This window comes from Culex pipiens, chromosome 2 (genome assembly GCF_016801865.2).
Source record: "Culex pipiens pallens isolate TS chromosome 2, TS_CPP_V2, whole genome shotgun sequence".
Classification (NCBI taxonomy): domain Eukaryota; kingdom Metazoa; phylum Arthropoda; class Insecta; order Diptera; family Culicidae; genus Culex; species Culex pipiens.
In genome coordinates this window covers 214,121,751-214,148,891 of record NC_068938.1, presented here as the reverse complement: position 1 = coordinate 214,148,891, position 27,141 = coordinate 214,121,751, and the positions used below count along the sequence as shown (strand labels likewise).

The 27,141-nt window shown below is 36.3% G+C and overlaps 1 protein-coding gene across 1 annotated transcript; it reads left to right on the top strand.

Annotated features, from left to right (window-relative positions):
- Window positions 1-250: 250 nt before the first annotated feature.
- LOC120416842 (chitin deacetylase 1) lies at window positions 251-26,604 on the top strand. Its single transcript, XM_039578730.2, has 5 exons — window positions 251-886; window positions 11,839-11,996; window positions 15,682-15,931; window positions 24,153-24,474; window positions 24,652-26,604. The coding sequence occupies exons 1-5, from the start codon at window positions 838-840 to the stop codon at window positions 25,478-25,480; spliced, it is 1,608 nt and encodes a 535-aa protein (XP_039434664.1). The 5' UTR covers window positions 251-837; the 3' UTR covers window positions 25,481-26,604.
- Window positions 26,605-27,141: the final 537 nt, after the last annotated feature.

The window sequence follows — 27,141 nt, the reverse complement described above, 5'->3', positions numbered from 1 at the left end:
AAAATATGTGTCCAAACTCTTTCCGCCTCATGGAGATATCCCACTCAAATGAAGAAACTCAACACCCGATATATCGCCATCACCCTCATTCAGGCACTCGCTCAACACTCACTCTCGGAGCTTTTCGCACTCAGCTCACTTCCCCAGTCTACACCAGCGGCTCCCAACTCACATCCACGAGTGACTGGTGGAAAACTGCGCGCCATATAAAAGCGTGCTTCGTGCTGGACGCTCTCTTGCGTTTACTAAAGTTCGGCGTCCGATTGTCGTCCGTCCGTCCGTGTCACAAAGGAGGACACGCTCCAGCTAGTAGTGCCAAACCACCGGGGGTTGCTCTCTCTCCCCTCTCACGGTCGTCGGGCGTTCCACTCAGCTCGCCGGCTTGCACTCAGCTTTCTGGGCCCACTCAGCCCGACCGCTCAGCTGCTTCTGCCTGATCCAAAAAGGCAGCCCTAGTGGCCAACCCGTGCCAGTGTGCTTTCAGTGTGAACCAGTGCCTCAACGCCAGCAGCAGCGGTGTTCTCCAAACGGAACGGAACGCCGTAAAACCAAGGATTCAGCTTTGATCCTTTTCTTTTTTTTCTGTTCTTGCTTAAGCCTGTCGAAACGATCGAACCCTGTGTGAACAGTGCGTCCTAGAGTGTGTGAAAAAAAAACAGCAGTGTTGTCGGTGGAGAAGTGTTTCTTCGGAAACGGAAATTCGGGAACAAACAACCGGGAAGAAAGTGTACGAACCAGTGTGACTTAAGTGCCAACAAAGACAGAACTACACTCACTTCTTTGTGCTAACCTACCGCTGGTTGCACACACACGCACGGGAGCAGAGGAGCACAGAATATGGTGAAATTTATAGCCTTAATTGGCGCCCTGGCCCTTGTGGCTTCTGGTGAGTATTTTTTGGCGATAAGTTTTTTAAGTTGGATAATATAAATTGAGTGCTATCATTCCAAAACTAAACATTTTAATTTAAATAGCATTGGTATAAAGTTTTTTAATCATATTAATTAACAATCAACTATGCCTGTTGAAAATGAATTGAGATAAATAAATACATACTGTACAATTTTAAATTGTTTCTTCAAATTGATCAGTTATTCTTGGTAAGACTATGATATTATAAATTATGTTTCAATGGACAACTGTTCTTACTAGCAATTCAATATTTATTCAAAAAAAATGTTAAAACATCTAATTCATAATAAAACGAACAAAAAATATATAATTTTTATTTACTGAAAAAAAATTTATTCCATGGTTCCATGTAAATATATAGGCAATTTAAACCAGATATTCATAACAATATAAAAACATTTTTGAAAATATTAAATTAATATATGTAAGTTTACAAAGTCATAAACGATGTAAAAATAAAGGTAGCTGTCTGTTGATTTTTTCTTTCTATTTCTTTTCAATAACTTTCGATTATTAAGGATTTTTCAATGATTTTCTGAATGTCAAGGCGTCATCCATAAAGTATGTCACGCTCTAGGGGGGGAGGGGGGGTCTGAGCAAGTGTGACATTGCGTGTTGTAAGTATAGGAAAAGCGTGACAAAGGGGGGGAGGGGGGGTTAAATTTTGGCTGATTTTAGCGTGACGTACTTTATGGATGAAGCCCAAGTGATGTATTTATCCATTTTAAAAAAAAGTATGTTTTATTCAGTTATAATCTATTAAAAGAATTTAATCATTTTTTTTTACATTTAAATAAATAGCAATATCATACATTAAATTTCCTTGCCATTTTTTTGTCATACCAAAAATACCAATTAAAGATTTTTGTTTCAGAATAGCGCATGAAAATTAAGCATTATTCTTCAAATTCTATTCATAAATAATTACACAACTCGATTTTTTATTGTTCATGTCAGTAAACGCATCAGTTTCTTCAAGGTATGATAGATTTGAGCAACTTCAAAATTGTAGAGTTGGGTTTCTAAATTGCAAACATGTTTTATTGTGATAATTTAGTTTCTTCACTTTTTGAAAATATCAAAATTTTCAGCTCTTCTGTAGATAATTTCATGCATTTAAACTTTTCAATTGATTTAAAAGAAGAATCCAATATAATATTTAGGCTTCATTTTTTAAGTTTTTTTTTAAAACACGTTTGAAACTGAAAAGATTTTTTTTTCTAATCTACACAGGCAAAAAAAATGTGTGAATTTGTTGCAAATTTACATCAAATTGCATTTGAATTTAAATGTTTAATGACGTGCAAAAGTGTTACATCATAAATGATGTAACATTTGGAACTATTTTTTGTGTGTATATAAAACATTTTCCAATCATCCACATGTTTTAAAAAGAGAATGCGATGCGAGTTAAATTTTTTTATTTATATTGATGATCTCATTGAGATTAGAATTTTCCAAAGAAGGAAATGAAATATTTATACAGAACAAGCTTTTTTTCTTGAAGCCTAATACCAAATTTTCTATAATCATATTTGAAGGATAAAACAACCAAAATAATAACACATTTAACTTACAATAAAAATACTAAATCAATAACAAGCAGCGATGAAAGAATCATCAGTAAAAGAGAATCTTTTGACGCTCACCAAGAGAAAAAAAATCGTAATTGTAAACAAAACGAAATAAATTGATTCAAGTGGTGCTAACAATGAGAATTCCAAAAAATCTTCTACTGATTGATTTTTTCGATAAGTTCGGGAGCGATTTTCTTTTGCGTGTTTCGTGTCCTCTCTCTTTCGCGGGTGATTAAGGTTCGCAAGCACAAAAGATTTTTTTTTGCCGCGCACTGAACTCACAATCCAGAGGTTGCTGGTTCGAATTCCGCGGCGGGCGCTCTAAAAATTCTACTCAAACACTTGTAGTTGAAAGGAAGACAGTAGTGGTTGGTACTAGCAATGGTGGCCGACAGCTATAAAGTCAACTTTGTTTCTGATAACAAGACAATCAGAAATTTAATGTAACAAAAATAACATCGCCAGATTAAAACTTCCAGAGTTTTTTTTAAAAGGTCCAATAAACCAAAATTTTAATTTTTGCTTTTTGAGTGTTTTTGAATACCACTGACTCAAGGCGGCTCTAAAAACACTCAAAAAGCAAAAAAAAAAAACAAAATTTGGTTTATAGGACCTTTTCAAAAAAAAACTCTAGACTTGTTCTCAGATAGTTGGTTCTAGCAAATCCTTGGAAAGAAAAAATAAGTATATTGATTCCAGCACCATCACAATGCCATTTTCAAAAATTATTATTGAATTATAAATATGATTTTAAACTTATTTACTTCTCGGCTTTTCAAGTAAAACGAAATTTTGTTTTTTTTTTATTCAATATAAAACCATATTTCGGTATACTTGCTGCTGGGATTGAGAAGCCGAGAACCAAATAAGAGTATTAATCCACCAGTCGTTAGCACCCTTGATATGTTTTTATTGTTAAAAGCTTTCTTCGAGAAGCATCTCCATATCCAAAAAGCAACATCTTTAATAAAAGATTTCAACGCTCAAAAGCGACGAACCCGCTGCAAGCAATCCAATTTCCTCGCAAATCACACGCCACAAACCAAACCAAACATGGCGTAATTCGTTCCAAATAGCTCAAACCGACAAACCCACATTCACCTTTCTTCCCAAAATCGCGTGTAATCGGCCAAAATCAAGCCGTTTAGCAGCTGTTACTACTACTAGAAAGGATTACCAAAGGTGCTCATCCACGGCTAGTTAGCTACACACAGCCATGGTGGCGCCAAATCACCCCCCTCATTGACCGCCTGAACACGGTTGATTGGGCAGAACGACTTTGTGCAGCCCGGCCAATTGTGCAACGCCGCGTAGCCTAATGACACACTAGGGATGCTAATTACCAATTTTACGTTCGCAAAGCCAGAAGCCTTGCGGCACCCCCGACTCTTTCCGATTGGATTCCGCGTGGCGGCGGCGTTGCACTCTTTTGAAAGTTGTTTTACCTCTCTTCACCATCCTGAGACTGTGTCTGCTGCCGGAGGGGGTGGTTGGTAACCCCCTCGATTCCACCCCTCTGAGATGCGTTTCAAAATGGTTTAAAAATTGCAAGCAATGCAACTGCCTCCAAGATTCTTCGCGATTTTTTCGGCGCGATTTGTTTAGCGCCAATTAGCGGGGCAGACCTTCCACGAGTCCAAGTGCGAATTTCCACCCAAGGACCGGCGGCGCGGCCAATTCGCCTTGCAACGAGAGGAAGAGAGTCAAAATTATACGGTTTGGGCCGAAATTACATCATTTGGTGGAATTTCGCGAACCTCAGCTGTCACGCACACATACCACGGAGCTCGGCGGGCAGTTGTGTAGCCATGAGCCAGATTTGGTGGCCACGTCTGGCTACTTGGAGTTGTCCTGGCAGTGCCGAAGGAAGGCTTGGACCAGAGAACCGGTTCGGCCACAAATAGCACAGAGTGCACTGCACACATATATCGTGGTGGTTTGTTGCTGCCGTCATCGTTCACAGCCTTTCCTGGACATCTTTCATAACACTTTCTGAAGTGTGTTTTGAGAGAGATTTAAAGAGGGAATGATAAAAAAAGTTCAGCGAAATACGTAATATGCGCAAAAATGTGCCTTCATGGTGTGTCAGTGACCACATTTTGAAAGAAAATCGATATTTATAACATTTTTTCTTGATCAAGATTATGTAATTTCATTAATCATTTTTTTCATTCTCATACGCTCACGTTCAAAGGATCATTTTTAATAATAATAAACTATCATTGTCATTCTTTTTTTCAATGTTTTTATTTATTCGGGTTATAATTTTGAACAATTTTATTTCAACGAATAAATTTACTTCTGATATTCCTGATATTTTTCTATACTACCGTAAAACGGGGTGACTTTGATAGGTTTGCGATTTTTCTCCAAAATAAAGAGTACAATTAAAATACGTACGGAATTGTTTAGAATCATACTGACCGTGGTGGAGAAGCGTTCAAAGTGCCTCAAAAAGAACTTTTCATAAAATTTTGAAAGGTTTAAAAAGTTAGTTGACTATAGTTAAGATATAGTTAAGAAAATGTTGGAGAAAGTCATTATTTTATACTTCTCATAGTGTCATGATTTTCTTATTCTTTTTTAATCGGAAAACGGAATGCATTTTCGGATTTTTTGGACAATTTTCCACTAGGAGAAGGTTAAATAAGTTTGTAAATAATAAATAATATGTGTTTTTTGAACACAAATAAAAAAAAAATCTCCAAATTTATAGGCAATTTCAGTTGAACAAATTTCATATAAAATGCGAAAACTTGTGATTCGTGCTTCAAATTCATTATAAAATGCAATGGACCGATTCTTCGGCTCCTTTGCAAAAAAAATCCCAGATTTTTCAGCGTTTTGGCTATAGTGGCAAAATAAAAGAAGAAACCCCCCCAATACTTGGAAGACGATATTCGAAGAAAAACGACAACTGGTAGTATCAAGTGGTTAAGAAGCGAAAAAAATCACCAGATCACAGACGGGATTCGAATCCGTACAGGGTCAATAATAAATAAAAAAAAAAAAGAAACCCCCCAATGTTATTACATAATTGATTTTCCTATAAAGAAATATCATGCAGAATGAACCATATAGTACCTGTGCTTCCCCTGAAATAAAAATGTAGCGTGACGGGACAACATCGTAAAACTGGACTTTTAAAAGGCACACTACAAAACTCGCTACAGTTTTGCCAGTTTGATTTTTAAAAACTTTTGCTCTTCTACACATTATCACTAATTAAAAAACGATTCTTTTGCTCCTTGAACTGAACGAATTGGTTGAAATTTGAGTTTTTGCCAGCCATTTCTTTTCGTGACTGGACAACGAAAGGAGCAGATTTATGAAAAAAACTCCTCTCCCATTCAATGGCTTGCAGACCATATTTGGTCAATATTTTTGGCTTTTGAGGTAAGAAAACGCATTTAAAGCACATTGCAATTATTGCATCATAATAAAAATGAAATCTTTCATATTAAAAATCACATTGAAAATTGAAAAAAGTGACATTTTGGTGTACCTTCGCTAAGAATCGGTCAATATAAATCGATAATTTTATAAACAAAGCAAGTTTCAATACATTTCAGGCAAAATTCCGACATTTTAACAATTTTACCTAAAATGTATATGCTTTAAAAATAATAATCTTAAGAAAAACCTACCCTGTTGGAAAATAATCCAAGAACAAATTGAAATCATATCAAAGTCACTCCAGTTTAAGGTATTTAATATTCATCTGAAATTTTCTCGTTTACCTTTTTCACAAATTTTTAGAGACATTTCTTTTTTTGGGATTTAGTCCTTTTTACAAGTAATGCAGCTATCAAAACTTTTCGAAGCGTATAAGAATCCATGAACATATTTTGCCCTTTCATATCAAATCATTTTTGGTACCAGTTTTTAAGACATTAAAAATGAAAAATATTTGACCAGTTGCGTTGGACTATATTTTTGAATCAAACTATTATTATTTTCATCCATTTATTTTAAATACCTTTGAGGGGGAGAGAGTGTAGTAAGATGATAAAACTCAACTTTGCACTGACGTTTAGTGAAATGTAAATAAACAAAGCAGCGAAGATCAAAGAAGATATTCTTGTTTTAAAACTATTTCAAAAAAGTTTAATGCAAGATTATTTTTTTCTCAACGTTTATTTTCAGAATAAAAATGTACGGTTAAAATTTCAATCAGCTTGATTTTTTTCCCAGAAAACTTGTGAGATTCAAAATCATGCTTAGTAATTTTATTAACTCCATTGAATGAAATAACTTGATAAAGGTTTGCTATTAGGTAGCTTTGTTATGCCCCTCATTAAAAAAAACAAAGAAAACAAAAAAAAACGAAGTTTAAAAAAATCAGATTGCAAAGCCAACTTTAAAAAATTTGAATCAAAATGTAGGCAAAATATTATTAAATCTAAGAAAAACAAACCCAAAATTTTGATTTCTTTTTTCTGATCAGTGGTCCCAAAATTCACATTTGCAATAAGTCTAAACTGCCCACATAAATTTAAAATAGAAAAAAATGTAAAAAGAACTTTTAATAGTTTGCTATCAGTTGTACAAGTTTTTTTTGTCCAATGAAAATTTTATTTTTAGCCCCTTGATTTGTTAGCGATTTTTTGAAACTTGAAATAAAATTCGCAATGGTCTTAGGAACTGATAAAAAACATACAAAGTAACGAATTCCAGTACAAAGCTGTATTTTGCTTAAACCAGGCTTTTGAGCAACTTTACATTTTTTTGAAGTAACATGGTTGTTTTTAGTGTTAGTGTTTACTTTAAATTTTTTTCTTTTGAAGAATAATTTAGAGCACTTGAAATTCTTTGGAATAATTTAGTTCACAAGTATAATGAACATTCAATTTTATTATACCATTAATTTTCATCAGACTATTTAAATGTAATAATCTAAAGGAAATTTGATGAAAGCTGTGCAGTTGTTTCAATTGTGAGCAATTAATATTTTTTATTTTCTTAAAAAAATGAAAGACGTCAAAACTTTCAGCAAAAGTGGAGTATAGCATATTCGTTAGTTATTAATGAAGTGGTACACTCAAACCTTGATGGTTGGACACTTTTTTGATTGACAGTTTTTAGTTTGTACACCTCTTGTTAGATAAAGTCAAACTTAAAATTTTGAACTGTAATTTATACACGTAGCTCACGTGCACAGTTAAAACAAACATATTGTAGTGTGTGTGAGCTCAGTGTAAAGGGGTCACAATAATCTGGGTAAAATTATCGGGGTTTAAGTTTGTAGAAATTAAACTTTTCGAATTGAATTTTCACTCTTTTTTGTGAACAATAACTAACAATTTTGAGTCAATTGTTTTATTTTAAACCAAAGAGGCTTTTTTGAACAGTCCAAAGTTTAGTCAGTTTTAAACAAATTGAGAATTGTATTTGATCAACTTTTCTTATTGTTAAACATGTTCTTAAAGTCAGTCCAATAAGCAAAACATGGTACAGCGTAGCATTATTAATTTTGTCAAAGTCCAACCGATATGAACTCAATACACAGGCATACTCTATACACAACGAAAGCCCACAGTAACAGTCGTCAAACCCGCTACACGATTATACCGGTAAATACTTAGGGTGTGGCTGCTTCAACGACCTAGTCTTAGGTTAGACTTGGGTTAGAGACGTAGGTTAAAGCCACACAAATCATAACTCTGCCATTGAACCACGCACGCAACACCAAGTTGTTACGTTTCATGTTGGACAAATTTTGCCGAACACTGCGCATTCACAGCCATGCTCGATCCACTTTTGATCGATTTGGCCTATATTTAGTTGGTGGATTGACTTACTGGTTACAACATCTGACGCAACTCTTACCTGCCAGGTGGGTTGAAATAAGCATTACTAAAAGACGGACTCAACCTTTTAACCTGACAGCGCGAATATCGCAGCAACTGGATTGCAACATCGCACAGAAATTAATCAAATTCAATGTCCAGGCAGTAGCAGCCATCGCGTGAAACTCGTCTTCACGATTAACCACCCAGCGGTATCAATCTCCACAGGGACCAAATGTCAACCTTCATCAATTCACTGCCACATAAATCTCAAAGTTGTTCGCCACAAAGTTGCTCGGAAAGTCATCTTCGATCGTTTGATAGCCATAGCATCACTGACTGACTTTCAAGGAGTGCCACCTTAAGCATCGAAAGCTCAGCATTGGAGGCGCGTGAAGCATACCAAATTGGAATCATAAACATATGTTGCCCTCCCTTAGACCTAGTGCCAACACAGCTGTGAGGTGAGGTCTTCATTGTGTTAACAGCTCCATTCGCCGCCGCCAGGCGGAGGGAAAAAGGTGCCAATTTATGGGAGTGCACGGCTGAAATGTCTAAAGATCAAATGTCAGAGAGCTGCCTGGTCGTCGATTTCGTCTTCGACTTCATATGGCCCAATCTAGCTGCGCGTGCACAACATCATCATCATCAGCGAATCGATTAGAGAAGAAGAAAAAAACTATGCTGAGCTGCCTCAGGACTGACTTAGAACTTGCATCATCGTTCGTTCGTTCGACATCGAACATAATCAGAAAGTCGTGCTTTGTCGGGGCCCGAAAGTTCACTGGCTCTCCCAGATTTTTTGCTGCACTCGGGGTGCATAAGCCAATATTTTGTCGATGTGACATTTAAGAGGAAAAAAAATCCAACTTTTATGACACTATCATTTCGAAACTTCGTGCTTAACCTTATGCTGTGGTGAGCTATTGTGTGGAGTGGATTTGTTTTCGAAAGGTGAAGTTTGAAGGTTTTGCAGGAATTCTGGGGAAGATGCAACCTTTCCCTTTAAAATATTTTACGATGGCAATCATGAACGGTTCGATTTCCATACAATAAACTTAAAGTTTGAGGTCAATGCTTTAAGCATTGATTGATAAACACCTTTCTAAACTTATGATAGTTGTATTTATGATAAAGCAGTTGAATGTTCTAGTGAGAAATTCTATAGATTTTGCACAAAATAAGAAAGGGAAAGCGATCACGTTTTCAAATTTCCATCTAAAAAAAATATATTTTTATACAAATTTACAATGTTATCTATTCTGTCGATTAGAGTGAGTACAGGGGGCCCAAATCTACCATACCTTGAAGAAAAAGAGCCGTTTACTGAGTTGTGATATTCTTGAATTATTAAAATCACTATAAAAGTCCTAATTTTAAAAAAATCTGAAGAAGAAAAATAAGCGTTCGTCACTCCATTGCTCAAAAGTTGACACTTTTTTTTCCACTAAAACAAACAAAATATTGGAAAATTAAAGGGTTTAAAGTTTGTTTAAATATTAAAAAAAAAAACATTTTTTTTCAATGGAGCCATTTTTTTCGAATAATTTTAATTAGAGGTGGGCAAAAACTGAGCGAGCCGCTCAAAGAGCCGATTCACTAAAAAAAAGCGAATGAACCATGGCTCAGGAAAAAGAACCGCGGTTCTTTTTGAAACTCCGGTCTTTTGAAAGAACCGTCCCAAGCTGTAATGATTTTGAAAACTTGTGTCTATTTTTATGTATGCAAATATAATTCATAGAATTTCCAACAAACTGTAATAACCTTAAATTTGTTTTTGAGAATTGAAAATGCAATTTTATACATTTCAATGCATATAAAAAAATTATCAAAAAATGTCCCACGGTGTATTTTCTTTGGTATAAAAAAACGTCAGCTTAAGCATGGGCAATTTTCCGATATCTTGAGAGCTGAATCGTCATATTTCGGTCTATTGCAACCTTCTCATCAATATATATTGATTGAATATTGAAGTATTGAACACCACTCAAGAGTTTTCAATCTCATATTTTTCAGTTTCCTGATATTGTTTGAAATTCCAAAAATGAATGATGTTCCAAATAAAGTAAAAACTTTTCATTGTACAACTGATCAACTGAAGTATTTAAGCATTTTAAAATGTCTAACCTTCCCCATTTTACCAAATTATAATAAATAGCCTACGAGTTTTTGGAAAAAATCAAATCCAATTTGCCATAAAAGTTTGAAATTTATCGATTTGATCAGAATATAGAACAAAATTTGAAGAATTTCTTCTCCAAATATCAGCATTTGTTCAATTTTGTCAGAAATAAACGCAATTTTGTAAAATTAAAACCAATTTTCTCCAAAACCCTAGATTTAAGTTCAAACGTTAAGGTTTGATTTTGAATCTTGATTTAAAAACCGTCAGGACTTATGGTTTTCGAGCGTATTTTCTCGTTTTTTATTTTATTTCTTCAAATAATTTATAAAAGTCCAATGAAAAAAACTAAAAACATCACACCATTCTTGAAAAAAGGTCTTTTAATCCAAATTTTGAAAAAAAGCGAAAGAGTCGTTCAAAAGACCGGCCCATTTTAATGAGCGAAAGAAAATGATCGGCTCCAAAATAAAAGCGGTTTTGCTCACCTATCATTTTAATCATGGCTTAAAACTTTTCTGAAAACACAGATTTTTGAATACATGCATAGCACTTTTCTATGGACACTGGACAGCCAAATTTGTATGGAGACTTATAAGGAGAAACCAATTATACAAAATGGCTTATTGGGATGTAAGGTATTGATTGACAAAGTTTCTCCAAATAAAAAAAAATATCAGCTTTCCAGATTTTGATTTTTAAAGAAAATACGACGGTTTTTCCTTAATAAATCTTTTCTTCAGCAAAACAAGCACTTTGAAAATAGAATCAATTAGCATAATTAGCATTGTTTGGCTAAATACTGCTTTTCCAGTTTAATATTGTATTGGCTTTTTAAAGATTTTTCATTTCATGAAGAATTGAAGAAGATAAACCTTGAAAAAAAAAACAAACATAACGGCTTCATTACAACCACCAAATATGAACAATGCAATGCGGTCACCATTGCAGAATTGAAACCAAAATAAACGATCATTTCTGCAAATATTACGAAAAACAAGCTCCAATCACGGATCTACCCCCGCTTCAAATTCAGCACATTTTTGATTGCACAAGGAAGTTGCTTATTAGGTACATACACAAACACGCAAAATGACTGTTGTTTATCGAGTCAATTATCGAGTTTGTCGGCATATTAGGCTACCAAAAATAATATGCTGTAATAATTGTTAGATAATTTGTCGATTGGTTGTTGAATTCGGTAAAATAAGGATGATGATGATGATTTCAAATTTGCCAAAATCAACACAAACTTGGCGTCAACCTCTTTATTTTCTTTAAGTTTTAAGTGTTACCAAAAAGATTGATTGGCACAAGATTGGTCGTAACGGTTGATTGCCTTCCGGCCTGCAATATCTGAGCTTCCCGGTGAACAGTTTAACCTTAATTATTGTAATTAATTTTTCGTATTTCTCTCATTTTCCCCCCATCATTTCAGCCACGGCCAGCGTGCGAACGAAACGACAGTCGGAGGGCGAGAAGAAGGAAGAGTCATTCGAGAAAGAGCTTTGCAAGGACAAAGACGCCGGTGAATGGTTCCGATTGGTGGCCGGCGACGGCGACAACTGCCGTGACGTCATCCAGTGCACATCGTCGGTAAGTCAAATGCAAATTCTAGTCTAAAGTACCCTCCATTTCTAGTGATTTGTATTGTGGGCAAAGCTTGCGACTTGAAGCTCACTAACGAGAGACTTGACCATGAATTACACTAGAACCAAAACGAATGAATATCTCAAGTTCCACTTACACCACAAAAGGAATCACTCGCAAAACCTAACCTACAAATAACCATTCAGCAAAGTCCGAAACGGATTTGCATCAGCTCAATGCAATTTCCAACGGCGGCAGACACACTTTCAAGACCATCGCGATGCAACTCACAATTTCCCAAACATGCTGCAGCAGATGCACCCCCTCCGGGCAATGTTTGCCGATTGGTTCCACCCGATATGGCCACTTAGTGGCAACAACAGTGTATGCGACGGTCCCATGAAATTGCTAATTAGTTTCACATGCAATCCACACAACGCAACGCAACGCAAGCAATAGCAGCGAGTTTAACGATTAGTTGTTGTTCGGGGGAGATTCTGCCTCAATGGACTGCAACTAAATGATCGTAAATGGGGGTGCGATTCTGAATTGACCTTCACAGGTTGATACGGTGGTTTGTACGGAGTTTTGAAAATACGTCAATTAATTTATTGAACTTCATGTATATGAATGTCAAATGCACAAAAACAATAGTGACAGATTTTATGTCAAATAAAATGTGCAGTTATACATCAGAAAATGATAAAATTGAATTTTAGGTAAAACTACTCAAAAATAAGTAATATTCAAATATGAAAGTGTAAAATGAATCCAAAAATTATTTAAACTCCAACACAGTGCACTTAAAAAAAATAGAAATATCAGTTGATTACAAATGCAATTTCACATTCAGAAATAATTTTGGAAAATTTTATAAGGCCGCTGCAAATATTTTCAATAATTTTTCGAAAAACTTCAAAACATCATCGGAAATAGACGTGCAGTCATCTTAAAACAATTGAGAATTCGTTTGTGGACCAGTTCACAATATTAATAATGTTCGAAAAAATCCAATGTACAGCATATATATTTTTGTCTAATCATAGCATTTATAAAACTGTTGTAGTCATGCACTGTGGCCCAAATGTTGGCATTTTTGGACAGAGGATAAAAAGTTAATTTGCGAAAACGTAACGAATTTGTTTTAAAGTGATAAGAATGTCAAAATTCAAATTAGTTCAAAATAATTTCAAATTTGGTCTGCAACCAAAAAACTTTCAATTTCAAACTAATTCTTACCCAAACAAATGATAAAATGGATAGATAATATCAACTTATGATTGCATCACGATTCAGAGATGTATTTATGATGTATTATTAAACTATCAACTTTTGACTGCTTTTCTAAAAGAACATTTTTCTTAATCCCATATTATACATTCCCATATAATATTTTCTTATTTTCTTGCCTAAATTAACCTTCTACGCAAAATCAAAAACATAACCGAATCAAGAACCATAAAAAACAGAGATCCAGAGAATTTCACGGATAAATTTTAATAGCAAAGAATTATAAACCTTTATTCATTTGCAAATTTTGTTTGTTAAATCTCATAGTTTTTTTTTTAATATTAACTAAACTTTTTTCAATAACTTATGGGAGACATTGACTATAATCCTATGAAAAATCATCCAAACTTCTCAAAACTATAGTTTTTTAGAATCGGGATGATTTCAGCTTTCCATTGCAACTTTAATTACATGAAATTTCTCACAAAAATACGTATTATTCCTGTATTTCGAAAATGCAATTTTTTCTCGAAAAAAATATGGGTATCAATAATCGGAATTTTTTCATCCATTCCGGAAGCAATATATTGTTTTTAATATTAAAAATTTTCACAAAACTACGAATTTTTGAAAAAAATACTCATAATTTCAGTTTTTTCAATGTGGGTATCAAATGATCGGAATTTTTTCATACATTTTGAAAATAACAAAATTTTGTGAAAATACTAAAAAAAATCACAAAACTACGAGTTTTGAAAAAATAATCCAAATTTCAGTATTTTACAACATGAGACTCAAATGATGGAGTTTTTTCATTCATTTAAAAAAAATAACACATATTTTCTAAATACTCAAAATTTTCATAAACTAAGTATCTTCGAAAAAAAAATCTCAAAATTTCAGTATTTTACAATATGGTTATCAAATGATCGGGATTTTTTCATACATTTCGAAGTTAATTACACTTTTTTTAAATACTTGAATTTTTCGAAAATTGAGTATTTTCATTAATTTGTTTAGCCACCTTCGAAATATACGAAATTATCCCGATCATTTGATCCCATATCGTAAAAACTGAAATTTGGAGTATTCGGAAATTCGTAGTTTTATGATTTTTTTTTAGTTTTTTCAAACATTTGTTTAAATATTGTCAAAATGTATGAGAATTCCCGATCATTTGATACCCACATTGCAAAAACTTAAATTTTGAGTATTTTGTTCAAAAATATGGATCTTTGTGAAAAAATTGAGTATTTAAAAAAATGTTATAATTTTCGAAATGCATGAAAAAATCCCGATCATTTCAAACCCATATTGCAAAAAGCTTTGTGAAAATTTTGAGTACATATTTTCAAAAAATTGTATTACTTTCGAAATGAATGAAAAGATCCCGATTATTTGATAACCAAATTGCGTTAAGAATAATTTTGAACATTTTTTTAAGAATAATTGCATTTTTAAAATACCGGAAAAATACGTTTTTTGTGAAAATTTTCATGTAATTCTAACTACAATGGACAGCTGTGATTCCAAAACACTATAATTTTTGGAAGTTTGGAAGATTTTTCATAGGATTATAGCCAATGTCTGGCATATAGCCTAAATCCCATAAGCTCTGTGCTTCACCGAGGCAGCTGTACGAATCAAAACCGGGACAGTGCAAAACCGTGGCATGACTGTACACCGAAGAAATTTTAACTTAAATGAGTGATCAAAAACTAATAAATAAAATAAAATAAATAATAATAGAGAAATAATTAATAATTACAAGATCAGCATACATACTCGAACGGATCGATTGTTTAAAAATATGCAATTTAAAATAATTTCACTTACTTTTTTCAAAATATTGCTTTGAAAAAGTACTCTAGAATATTCTGTTGGGGTATTTATTAACTTGAGTTTTTTTATCAAAATATTATTTTGACATAATTGCCTTTAATGTTGCCTACGGATTTCTTGTTTTAAATAAAAAAAATCTTTACAAACTCATTGGAGCAGTAATTTTGAACATTGAACAACACAAAATACAATAAAAACTTCATTTGGATATTTGAATGTCTCCGGATCAAAGAAATTACAGCTTAATAAAAAAAATTAGATTTTTCAGAATGCTTTACTTAACATCAAGCAGTAAAATTCGTATCACACAACCCTTAAAGTCAGTCATTAAATTAATATGCTTTTTATTGGTTACGCCTTATACGCTTTAATAACTCTACCCTGCAAGTATGGACTCACTCATCTAGATGAAAAATCACCGCGCGATGAAGCAAATAACTCAATCATGTAAAATTAATCGACCACGAAACTTCCGCAAACCATCATCGCATCTTTCACACAATTGAGTAAACCTCGCGTGAAAATGCATTAATTTGTACCACCCCGCTTATCTTGATCCATATTTAACGATTTTTAACCGGCCTTTGTCTGCTCTCTCTCTCTCCCTTCAACTCCCCAGGGCCTGCAAGCGATCCGATGCCCGGCCGGTCTGTTCTTCGACATCGAGAAGCAGACGTGCGACTGGAAGGACGCCGTCAAGAACTGCAAGAGCAAGAACCGCGAGCGCAAGATCAAGCCGCTGCTGATCACCGACGAGCCGCTCTGCCAGGACGGATTCCTGGCCTGCGGTGACGGTAGCTGTATCGAGCGAGGCCTGTTCTGTAACGGCGAGAAGGACTGTAACGACGGCTCGGACGAGAACTCGTGCGGTAAGTGTTTTCAAAAACCTCTCAACGACTGCCACATGGTCTAATCACGCGCTCGAGATCGGCAAACAGCGGCTCAAGCGGGGGGACTCGTAATAGGTCAGTCGACTAGTGGTGCACCGTGATCTGGCGCGCACAACACACTGAGATACAAGTTCCAAGACACTACCCACCAGGCAACAGCCGGCATGCGCGACGACCAGACGGCCAGACAAATATTTACACCCGAACGAAAGCGAAATTTTGCCTTGAGATACCGGGCTGACGTTGGAGAGCTCGGAGTAGCGTAGAGTTAGAGTTGGAGGCAGGCAACCTGTCTGCCTTCGCCTCGAACGAACCAACGAACGGGTTATGCAGGGCACTGGATACTGGTTTTTGGTGGAGAAATTTACCTACTTTTGGTTGGGGGCAGCAGTGGTGCCAAGGTTTTTAGTGGATGCAGAAATTTGTGAATACTAATTTTGAATTGTTTAAAAGTTTTGCAGAGAATTTAGAATCGGTTTTCAAAAGAATTCTAATGCATCTATTTTTTTTTTTTTTTTGGAAATTCAGGATTCTGAAAATTTAAGTATTTTATCAACATCAAAATTCCAAACATGCATCGCAATTATATAGAAAAGTTCGGTTTTGTCTCCAGTTTTTACTATGAAAATAAACTATTGAAGAATGCTCGGGTGAGTTTTCAAAAAGCCGTAAGAGCCACCGTGACCTCCGACACTAATTTTCGTTTTTCTCCAAATTGAAACAAAATTTCATTTATTTTTTAATTAGGCCACTTGAAAGACGTGTTGATGAACAATCTCAAGTATTTTTGAAATTAGTTGATCGTAAAAAGGTCGAACACTGATGCAAAAAGGGCTTTGTTTATCAATGGCTCTTAAGTCCATTTGAAAACTAATCCGAGAATGGTTAAATTTTAAAATACGTTGTGGTGGTTTGGCAACACTATACAATTAATGAGCACTTAATATAATGTATTAGAGTGTCTGCGTGGTTTCGGAATTGCATTATGCCATTTTTATTGCTTCCTTTTTTTTGGAGCAAGTCTTGAAACAAAATACTCATTTGCCTAGTATATTTTACGAAAATAATTTAAATTTGAACCATACAATGGATTAGCGAAAGAAAAACTATTCCAATTCTTTTTTTTAAACCGGTATAAAAATATTGTTTTTGCCATTCTCACCTTGCTGAGAAAAGGCAATAAAATCTCTCGAGAAAATAACTTCTTAATTGTGAAAGTAAGGTGGTTAATAAAAAAATATGCACACAATTATCTCACCACTAACTGTACCGATTTTATATATAACAAGCCTTACCCGACAAACTTCGTTCTGCCTTTTTTTCGTTTGTTGACGTTTTTAACTTTTTTGCTTCTTCAGCCTCCTATGATCTAAATTTACGTAACTTTTCCCTTAGAATCTGCAGGTTTTCTGGAATCGGTTCCGGAGTGGCCAAAGTTGTAACTTTTTGGCGTAAAACCCTACCTTGGACTTATACGAACCCAACGCAACAAAGAGCACCTCGATCCGAGGTTCCGTGTTGAATTGATTCGTCGAAATTTTATATATATATAGATAGATATGATTAAAACCCTTTTGATGTTTAAGTCGTGATATACAAAATATGAAAACATATTTTTTTAAATGAGAAAATTTCGACAAAAATCGTTTTTGGTCATTTTTATTCTTTGCAAGGTCTCAGCAACCAAGGTCCGATCAGCAATATAGAAAAAAAGATTTTTATAAGCTTTTCGAATTATTTTTTTTTCAAAGACGGCTACTTTAAAAAAAAATATTGTAGTACTTTTCGATTTAGAACTCAATTTCAAATCTTGAAATGATTTTTTTTTTGTTTTTTTTTTCGATGTAATATTCATTTGGCCAAATAAAAAACATTTTTCATAATGCTCAAAGGAATGCAGTTTTGTCTGCTAAAACTAGTAAAACATAGCAAAAAATTTAAAAATTTTAGCGGGGTAAAGTTATTCAGAATCATTTTTTTGTGAAAAAAAATATATTAAAAAATGGATTTTTTTAAAGTGTTGTACCTAATGTACCTTAACCTAATAGAACCTACAACTTTGCCGAAGATACCAAATAGATCAGAAAATCTTTTCTCGAGATACAGATTTTCGAACGTTTAATAACACTTTCCTATGTACATCAGGGATGCCAGATTATCAGATAAATCTGGGGATGCTAGATTTTCTAAGTTTCAACCAGAATTAAGATTTATTATTATCTGTGTGGGATTTTGACAGATTTTACATTTTCTGCCTATTTTGAACATCTTTTTGATTCAAATGAACGATTTTTTTTGAAAATATGAATGAAGAATGCTGCAAGCATTTGAATCAATTCATATCCTCAATCACCTTCCCCAATCATAACTGTTAAAGTTCGTCTGCCTGATTTTTCCAGATTTTTTTTCTGGTCTTGGCCAGATTTTTTCAATTTTGATATGGCAACCCTGATGGACAGCCCCCAATGTATGATACAAATAAAAAAATATAAAAATAAAATCATTTTTTTTTTTTGAAATTCAGTACGAAATTCTTAAAAACTGTTGACGAAGATTTATTTGCAAGAACAAAGAAAGTCGTGAAAACGAACCAAATTGCTTAGAAGCATACTGAGCTTTGAAGTGCTCTAAATGTAAGTTACGCGAAAAAGGAAAATTTTGAAAATTAGTATTACTTTTATGCTCCAAATCGAAAGGATTTTCTTTAAAAAAATGAATTTAATCAGGAAATGGACTACATTTTTGGATTCATTGAACAATTTTGCATGAAGAGCATTTAAAATGAGTTAAATGGAGCCAAACATTTCAAAAGGGCACATAACTTTTGTAAACAATATTGTATCCTTTTCACTCAAATGACAGTTTACATAAGGTGTAAAAGGAACATACTCTTGTTTAAAAAAGTTATGTGCCGTTATGAAATGGCAAGCACGAAATGTGTTATCAAAACAAGATTTAAAAAAAACTTTATTGAATTTTGATCAAAATAGTTACATTTTATCAACCACAAAATGCTTCAAAACAATATGAGATTGAGTTATTTTATTGAATATTGAGAATATTCATTTGATAATTTTACAGTGGTTGATTGCACTTAAATTAGACTAATTTGTTTTGGTAATTTAAAAATAAATAAATATTAAGTTTATAAATCCTTTCGAAACTGTAAGAAGTTTTGCAAAAATGTTATAATCATTTTACAAAAAAAAAAAAACAAAAAAACTAGCTTATACAAAAAAACTTCTTTGAAATCCTTCCACATATCACCCACCATTAAACCGGCACCACTTCCCAATCACCACAATCGCAACAACAACAACAACAACACGACATCGACCGGGTCGATCAGTGTACAAGTTATGCAACACTCTTCACGAGAGCCCAACTTGTTCACCGTCGACATTCAAGTTGATATTCAGCCACCACCGCCGCGTGTGCAGATTCAAGTCCCCCACAATTAGCCACCAGCAGTTGGTCAGCTGGACGGCACAGTACAACCCCCCGCAAACCGAAACAGACAATACTAATTTAACACGTCAATTACCATCGACTTTGTGTGCGCTTTTTTCGCGCTTTAATAGACCCGAGCCGAATGTCAATAGTTGGAGCGAAAAAACTAACTTTTTGCACCAAGGACAGCACTTTTTCAAGCGATCTTCAGGATCTGCTGGACACTCAACCTTAAACCTGCCCATGAATGTGTCCCCTCGACCACGACTTCAGCAGGTCACAACCCTTACGTAACAACTTGGACACTTTCCCTTTCACATGTAACCACCCTGTGACGGTGCTATTGACCGTAAAGGTCTCTTCCTTCAACGAGGAAGAGAGGTGTTCAGGGTGTGGACGACTTGTGGCACTTGCTTTCACCCTCCCTGTTGCATGCACTTTGGTGCACTTAGAAAGGTCCACCGGACACAATAGCGGCTATAAGGTTACAGCAAGTGTTGATTCGCTACCGGATGCAACCGGATCGTCGTTTCCTCCAATCTCTTCGGCGTTACGTGATGTGAAAGGTTTACGCGACTCTCCCAGAAGTGCAGCGAACAATCTTCAAGGTTAATTGCGCGCAAAGAAACGGTTTGTAATTTACGGTTGCGCGACCGTTGAAGACCAGGAACCTGCGCAGTTCAAAAGTTCAACCTCGCGATGATCGGTTGGACTTTGCGGGGTTGCATCACCGCTTCGGGTCGTGATTAAAGATTAATGGCGGACTCGTCAATTTATGCAAATTTAAATACCGTAAAAAAGTCCGGCGAGCATCGCTGGCAATTAAATACAATGCACCCATCATCGGCGAAGACCCACGCGATGCAGCGCTATAACGGGAGTTTCGTAATCGCGGAGACTTGTTTTGCATATGTCGAACCGAAACCGACGCGGTGGTGCCTTACCGTTACCTATGCTAAATCATGGTGTTTTGTCACGATTAGTCACGCGCTATAACGAGGTGTGTGTGGATTGATTTCCTCGACCCCGTAATTGTGGGGTTTGTGGGATTCTAATCACATACGATCGTACGATCGGGGGCCGGCTTCGGATCGGCTAATCACGGTGATTAGCTAGTTAAAAGGAACGCGGTTATTGACGACGTGGTGAATGTCTCTTGACACCTGTCTTTGAACTGCCATGCATTGTCCGACCTGCCCAGATCCGGCTTGTTGAAAGCATGACTGGACAATACTTGATTGATGGTGTTTTGATCTTGGCAGTGAGAAAGTTTGCAACCTTTTTATTATTTGTACAAAGAGGATCATTGAATCTATGCCGATCCTCTTTATTACCATATTGGACTCGGTTGTTTTGTAAGTCCATTAACATCTGAGCAATTCTCTACCAAAACCGGAAATGGATTTTATTTGTATTTTTTGATTTGGCTCAAACTTTGTGGGGGCCTTCCCTATGACCAAAGAAGCCATTTTGCATCATTAGTTTGTCCATATAAATTTCCATACAAATTTGGCAGCTGTTCATACAAAAATGGTACGTATATATTCGAAAATCTGTAACTTTTGAAGGATTTTTTTGATTAATTTGGTGTCTTCGGCAAAGTTGTAGGTATTGTTAAGGACTATTTAGAAAAAAATAGGTACACGGAAAAAAAAATTTCCAGATTTTTTTATTAACTTTTTTTTTACAAAAACTCAAATTCCCAAAATACGTATTTTTTGATTTTCGAGATTTTTTGATATGTTTTAGGGGACAAAAATCCGCATCTTTTGAGCTATAGAGAAACATGGTCAAAAAATCTGCCGCCGAGTTATGATTTTTTGAAAAACTGGTGATTTTTGGAAAAAAATCGAAATTTCATACATAAAATTTTTTTAACCTCATTTTTTTATGCAAAATTGAATTTTCAATTGAAAATTACTTAACAGATTTTTCGATAAAGGGCTCCGTTTTCAAGATATAGCCACCGAAAGTTTGATTTCAGCGAAATATTTGCAGTTTTTCAATTTTTAAAAATAGTGACCATGAGTGACCATTTCTAAAAATATTTTTTTTGAAAAGTTCAGAAAATTTTCTATAAAATTGTCTAAGAGACATTGAAGATTGGACCTCTGGTTGCTGAGATACAGCGGCTTAAAGAAAAAGAAACACGAAAATTGAAGTTTTCTAAGTCTCACTCAAACAGCCCACCATTTTCTAATGACGATATCTCAGCAATTAATGGTCCGATATTCAATGTTAATACATGAAACATTCGTGAAATTTTCCGATCTTTTCGAAAAAAATATTTTGAAAAAAATTAAATCAATACTAGCATTTTTAATGGACATAATATTCAATGTTTGGCCCTTTTAAAATGTTAGTCTTGATTTAATTTTTTTCAAAATATTTTTTTCGAAAAGATCGGAAAATTTCACGAATGTTTCATGTATTAACATTGAAAATCGGACCATAAATTGCTGAGATATCGTCATTAGAAAATTGTTGGATGTTTGGGTGAGACTTAGAAAACTTCAGTTTTCGTGTTTCTTTTTCTTTAAGCCGCTGTATCTCAGCAACCAGAGGTCCAATCTTCAATGTCTCTTAGACAATTTTATAGCAAATTTTCTGAACTTTTCAAAAAAAATATTTTTAGAAATGGTCACTCATGGTCACTATTTTTAAAAATTGAAAAACTGCAAATATTTCGCTGAAATTAAACTTTCGGTGGCTATATCTTGAAAACGGAGCCCTTTATCGAAAAATCTATAAAGTAATTTTCGATTGCAAATTCAATTTTGCATAAAAAATGAGGTCAAAAAAATTTTATGTATGAAATTTCGATTTTTTCCAAAAATCACCAGTTTTTCAAAAAATTATAAATCGGCGGCAGATTTTTCGACCATGTTTCTCTATAGCTCAAAAGTTGCGGATTTTTGTCCCCTAAAACATATCAAACAATCTCGAAAATCAAAAAATACTTATTTTGGGAATTTGAGTTTTTGTGAAAAAAAGTTAATAAAAAAATCGGGAATTTTTTTTTTCCGTGTACCTATTTTTTCTAAATAGTCCTTAACAATACCTACAACTTTGCCGAAGACACCAAATTGATCAAAAAATTCCTTCAAAAGTTACAGATTTTCGAATATATACGTACCATTTTTGTATGAACAGCTGCCAAATTTGTATGGAAATTTATATGGACAAACTAATGATGCAAAATGGCTTCTTTGGTCATAGGGAAAGCCCCCACAAAGTTTGAGCCAAATCAAAAAATACAAAAAATAAATATGGTCGAAATCGGCCGGTTTTGTAGAGAATTGCTCATCTATGCTAAAAAGGTTCAGAAAAGGGGTACCACCCTTTTCAAGTCCACTGAATCATTCCCAGACCCAATAATTATCTTGAAATACTCGGTTGACCCTCCAGACCTTTAATATCGAAGCAATTAGGTGGTTAAAAAGAGTTTCAAATCCTTCAGAATCTCTATGATTTACATGTTAGGGTATACTGAAGTCCCCAGTATCCCTACCGGACCTTATAACTGTCTTAAAACACTCGGTTGATCCTCCAGACCTTCTATATCTCAGCAGTTAGGTGGTTAAAAGAGTCTCAAATCCTTCAGAATCTCTATGATTTACATGTTAGGGTATACTGAAGTCCCCAGTATCCATACCGGACCTTATAACTGTCTTAAAACACTCGGTTGATCCTCCAGACCTTCAATATCTGAGCAATTAGGTGGTTAAAAAGAGTCTCAAATCCTTCAGAATCTCTATCATTTACATTTTAGCGTATACTGAAGTCCACAGCATTCATACCGGACCTTATAACTGTCTTAAAACACTCGGTTGATCCTCCAGACCTTCGATATCTGAGCAACGAGATGGATAAACGAGTCTTAAATCCTTCAGAATCTCTATGATTTACATGTTAGCGTATACTGAAGTCCCCAGTATCCCTACCGGACCTTAAAATTATCGTAAAACACTCGGTTGATCATCCAGACCTTCAATATCTGAGCTAAAAGATGGTAAAAAGTGTCTTTCAGATCATGTAGAATATCATTCATTAAAACAAAGTACACTGAAGTCCGCTTTATCACTACTTGATCTCATTATTGTCGTAAAGAACTTGGTTGATCCTCAAGTCCATTAATATCTGAGTCTGAGTCCTTAAATTAAGATGCCCGTCAAGTTTTAACTCCAAAACAGTTAATCATTCTGTAAAACAGTTCCTTTGTCCATGCCAAGCAACTGATTACGGTACCCAGACCTGAAACCCGACCCCACCGACAAGGAACAAGGAAATTGGACAAGACTCCGCCCCAAGGACACCCTGCACTCACATTAACTGTACGCAATCCCCCCACGTCATCGTCGACACTCCCCCCGCGCGCGGAGGCCCATTAACTGTGCAATGAAGTCGGATGCAACTCCGCGCGGTGGAGACACACCGAAAAAAAGAACCACGCGCGCGACTTCAGAACACCGTAAAAGCTTTCAGAAGGTGCAATTAAAACCCCACTCACACACACCTCGACCTCGTCACACATACGACAGCTCAACGACATGCAAGAATGTGCAGCAAGAATCTTTCGAAACTGTTGAGCGCTGAACATGTGCATCGCATGTCGCGACTTGATCGCGTCTCGCAATTGAGGTTCTGCACGACACCACCAACAAAGAGTGCGCTTGGGAACAGCCCGCGGGGCGGTTGAACCCTGAACTGCCGCGATAGTTACGATCCGCTTCTTTCTCTCCCCTCACAGACATCGAGACCGACCCGAACCGGGCCCCGCCCTGTGACCCGGCCGTGTGCGTGTTGCCCGACTGCTTCTGCTCCGAGGACGGCACGACGATCCCCGGCGATCTGCCCGCCAAGGACGTCCCCATGATGATCACGATCACGTTCGACGACGCGATCAACAACAACAACATCGACCTGTACAAGGAGATCTTCAGCAGCAAGCGCAAGAACCCGAACGGGTGCGACATCAAGGCGACGTACTTTGTCTCGCACAAGTACACCAACTACTCGGCCGTGCAGGAGACGCACCGCAAGGGACACGAGATTGCCGTGCACTCGATCACGTAAGTGGCTAATTGATTACCCTTCTGTAGAGGATCTTCTTTCCGACTGTTTTTGTCCTTCATTACCCTGAGTATTCCAGTTTTTTAATACTTGGTATTGCTCGTAATTCTGATCTTCCTCAAGGTTCAATACCTCAATACCCAATTCCTAACATCACAATTTCTTCCCCCCGCTAGCCACAACGATGACGAGCGTTTCTGGTCGAACGCCACCGTTGACGACTGGGCCAAGGAGATGGCCGGTATGCGTATCATCATCGAGAAGTACGCCAACTTGACCGACAACTCCGTGGTCGGAGTCCGTGCCCCGTACCTGCGCGTCGGAGGTAACAACCAGTTCACCATGATGGAGGAACAGGCCTTCCTGTACGATTCGACGATCACCGCTCCGCTGTCCAACCCTCCGCTATGGCCGTACACCATGTACTTCCGTATGCCCCATCGCTGCCACGGTAACCTCCAGAGCTGCCCGACCCGTTCGCACGCCGTCTGGGAGATGGTCATGAACGAGCTGGACCGTCGGGAGGATCCCACCAACGACGAGTACCTGCCCGGATGCGCCATGGTGGACTCGTGCTCCAACATCCTGACCGGTGATCAGTTCTACAACTTCCTGAACCACAACTTTGACCGTCACTACGAGCAGAACCGTGCCCCGCTTGGTCTGTACTTCCACGCCGCCTGGCTGAAGAACAACCCCGAGTTCCTGGACGCGTTCGTGTACTGGATCGACGAAATCCTGGCCAACCACAACGATGTGTACTTCGTCACCATGACCCAGGTCATCCAGTGGATCCAGAACCCACGTACGGTCTCCGAGGTCAAGAACTTCGAGCCCTGGAGGGAGAAGTGCGTCGTCGACGCCAAGCCTGCCTGTTGGGTGCCCAACTCCTGCAAGCTGACCTCCAAGGAAGTTCCCGGGGAGACCATCAACCTGCAGACCTGCGTGCGTTGCCCCAACAACTACCCGTGGTTGAACGACCCGACTGGCGATGGATTCTTCTAAGTCAGCTCGCACTTCCAATTTTAGCCGTTTTCCCTAGAAAATTTCTAGCAACCTTTTTACAATTTTTCGCTTGACTATTTTACGTTTCCACAATTTTTAAAAACAAAACTATCGTCTAGCCCCTCGTTTGCCCACTATTTTTAACATAAATCGAAAAAAAGAACAAGACTTATAAAGCCACTTCCCCTGCTCTCACTCCACTCTAAAAAAGCGGGAAGATTGGTGTCATTACGAAAACAATGTTCGACAAATTCCGAAATGAAAAATATTGCACGCGAAACATCAACACAAAAAAGACGCGCGTCTCCACTCTCTCTCACAAACACTTCCAACATCAAAAATCTCTCGCGCGACCAAACAATTTCTCTCTCAAAAAAGCGCGAGCAGGAGACGCGCTCGCGCGTGCCACGTCCGTCGAACAAGCCAACATCAACACTAATATTACTACAAAAGAAGAGATTGAGAGAGCGAAAAAAAAATCATGCTGTGGATATTTTTGCGTCGTTTATAATTTAATTTAAAAAATGAGAAACAAAATAAAAAAAGGCAAAACAAGTTAGCGGATGCCCCCTTAATGTTATTGAACGCGGAGGAGAATGTTTATATTTTTTAAACGTAATTATTTTCAAAAAGCGACATTTAATTTTAATTACTCTGCCTCTTACTCCTTTCAAATTATGTATTTTTTTTAATTTGTGTAAAATGTAAATACTGTGCAACTGCGTAATTTTAAGTGACGTGAGGAGAATGCAAACAAAATTGCGAGAAAGAAAAAAAAAGAAATCAACTACAACAACTTTTTATTAGCACTTTGACAAGCGATACGTTAGGGTAGCAAGTGTAATGCATTCCTCTCCCCTAATATCGGCTCAGAACTATTGCTGCAGCACTTTTAACAATTCCTGAAAAATGACTTTTACTTTATCGAGAAAAAAAATATGAGAAAATGAAAAAAAGAATAAAATTTAAAAAAATAAAAACAAACCATTTTGACCACAATCGTCGAAAGACTTACTGCGAACGAGTACAGAGACACAAAACTCAATCTAGAGCGCGGAATTTTCCGCCACGTGTACCGTAATTAGCAATAAATTTAAATTAAATAAAAAAAAAATAAAACCACAGCCTACAGTTTTTTTCACTCAACCCCAACTCACCACCCTAATCTCAGCGAACGCCATTCCCTTTCACCAAATTGCAGGAGAGAGACTTCAACGGCCGCGACCAGCTACGAACCGCACACTTGTTGTTGTTGTCGTTTTTGCATTTGGCAAATCACTTTGCGTCTTTGCTTTTCTAGAGAGAAAAAAAAATCGTTTGCCCACAGGTAAGAGTGCGAATAGCAATACCACACGCAAAAAAAAACCCGAGTGTGACTGTGTGTGTGTTTAGCAATTTTCTTTCTTCGCTAATATAATCGAATCCAAGGTGAGCCGGTCCACAGTGTGTTCACTCTCGATCTCTTTCAGGCTCTGTGTGCTTAACACTCTGAGTGGTATCGTTAGTCTTTCGGCAAACTGAATTTATTATCAAATTTTGATGTGAATAGTTTCAAATATATTTCATTATATTTCACAACTAAGGGGAAATATAACCTTTCTCATGGCATTTCTTTTATCGGCATATCAGCACATTGGTATTACATAACTGCTTACATAAAG

Excerpts from the sequence above, each read along its gene's own strand:
- LOC120416842 (XM_039578730.2), top strand. The coding sequence starts at position 838 with ATGGTGAAATTTATAGCCTTAATTGGCGCCCTGGCCCTTGTGGCTTCT. Across the intron at positions 887-11,838 it reads CCTGGCCCTTGTGGCTTCTG|CCACGGCCAGCGTGCGAACG; the intron begins GTGAGTATTTTT and ends CCATCATTTCAG. Across the intron at positions 15,932-24,152 it reads CTCGGACGAGAACTCGTGCG|ACATCGAGACCGACCCGAAC; the intron begins GTAAGTGTTTTC and ends CTCCCCTCACAG.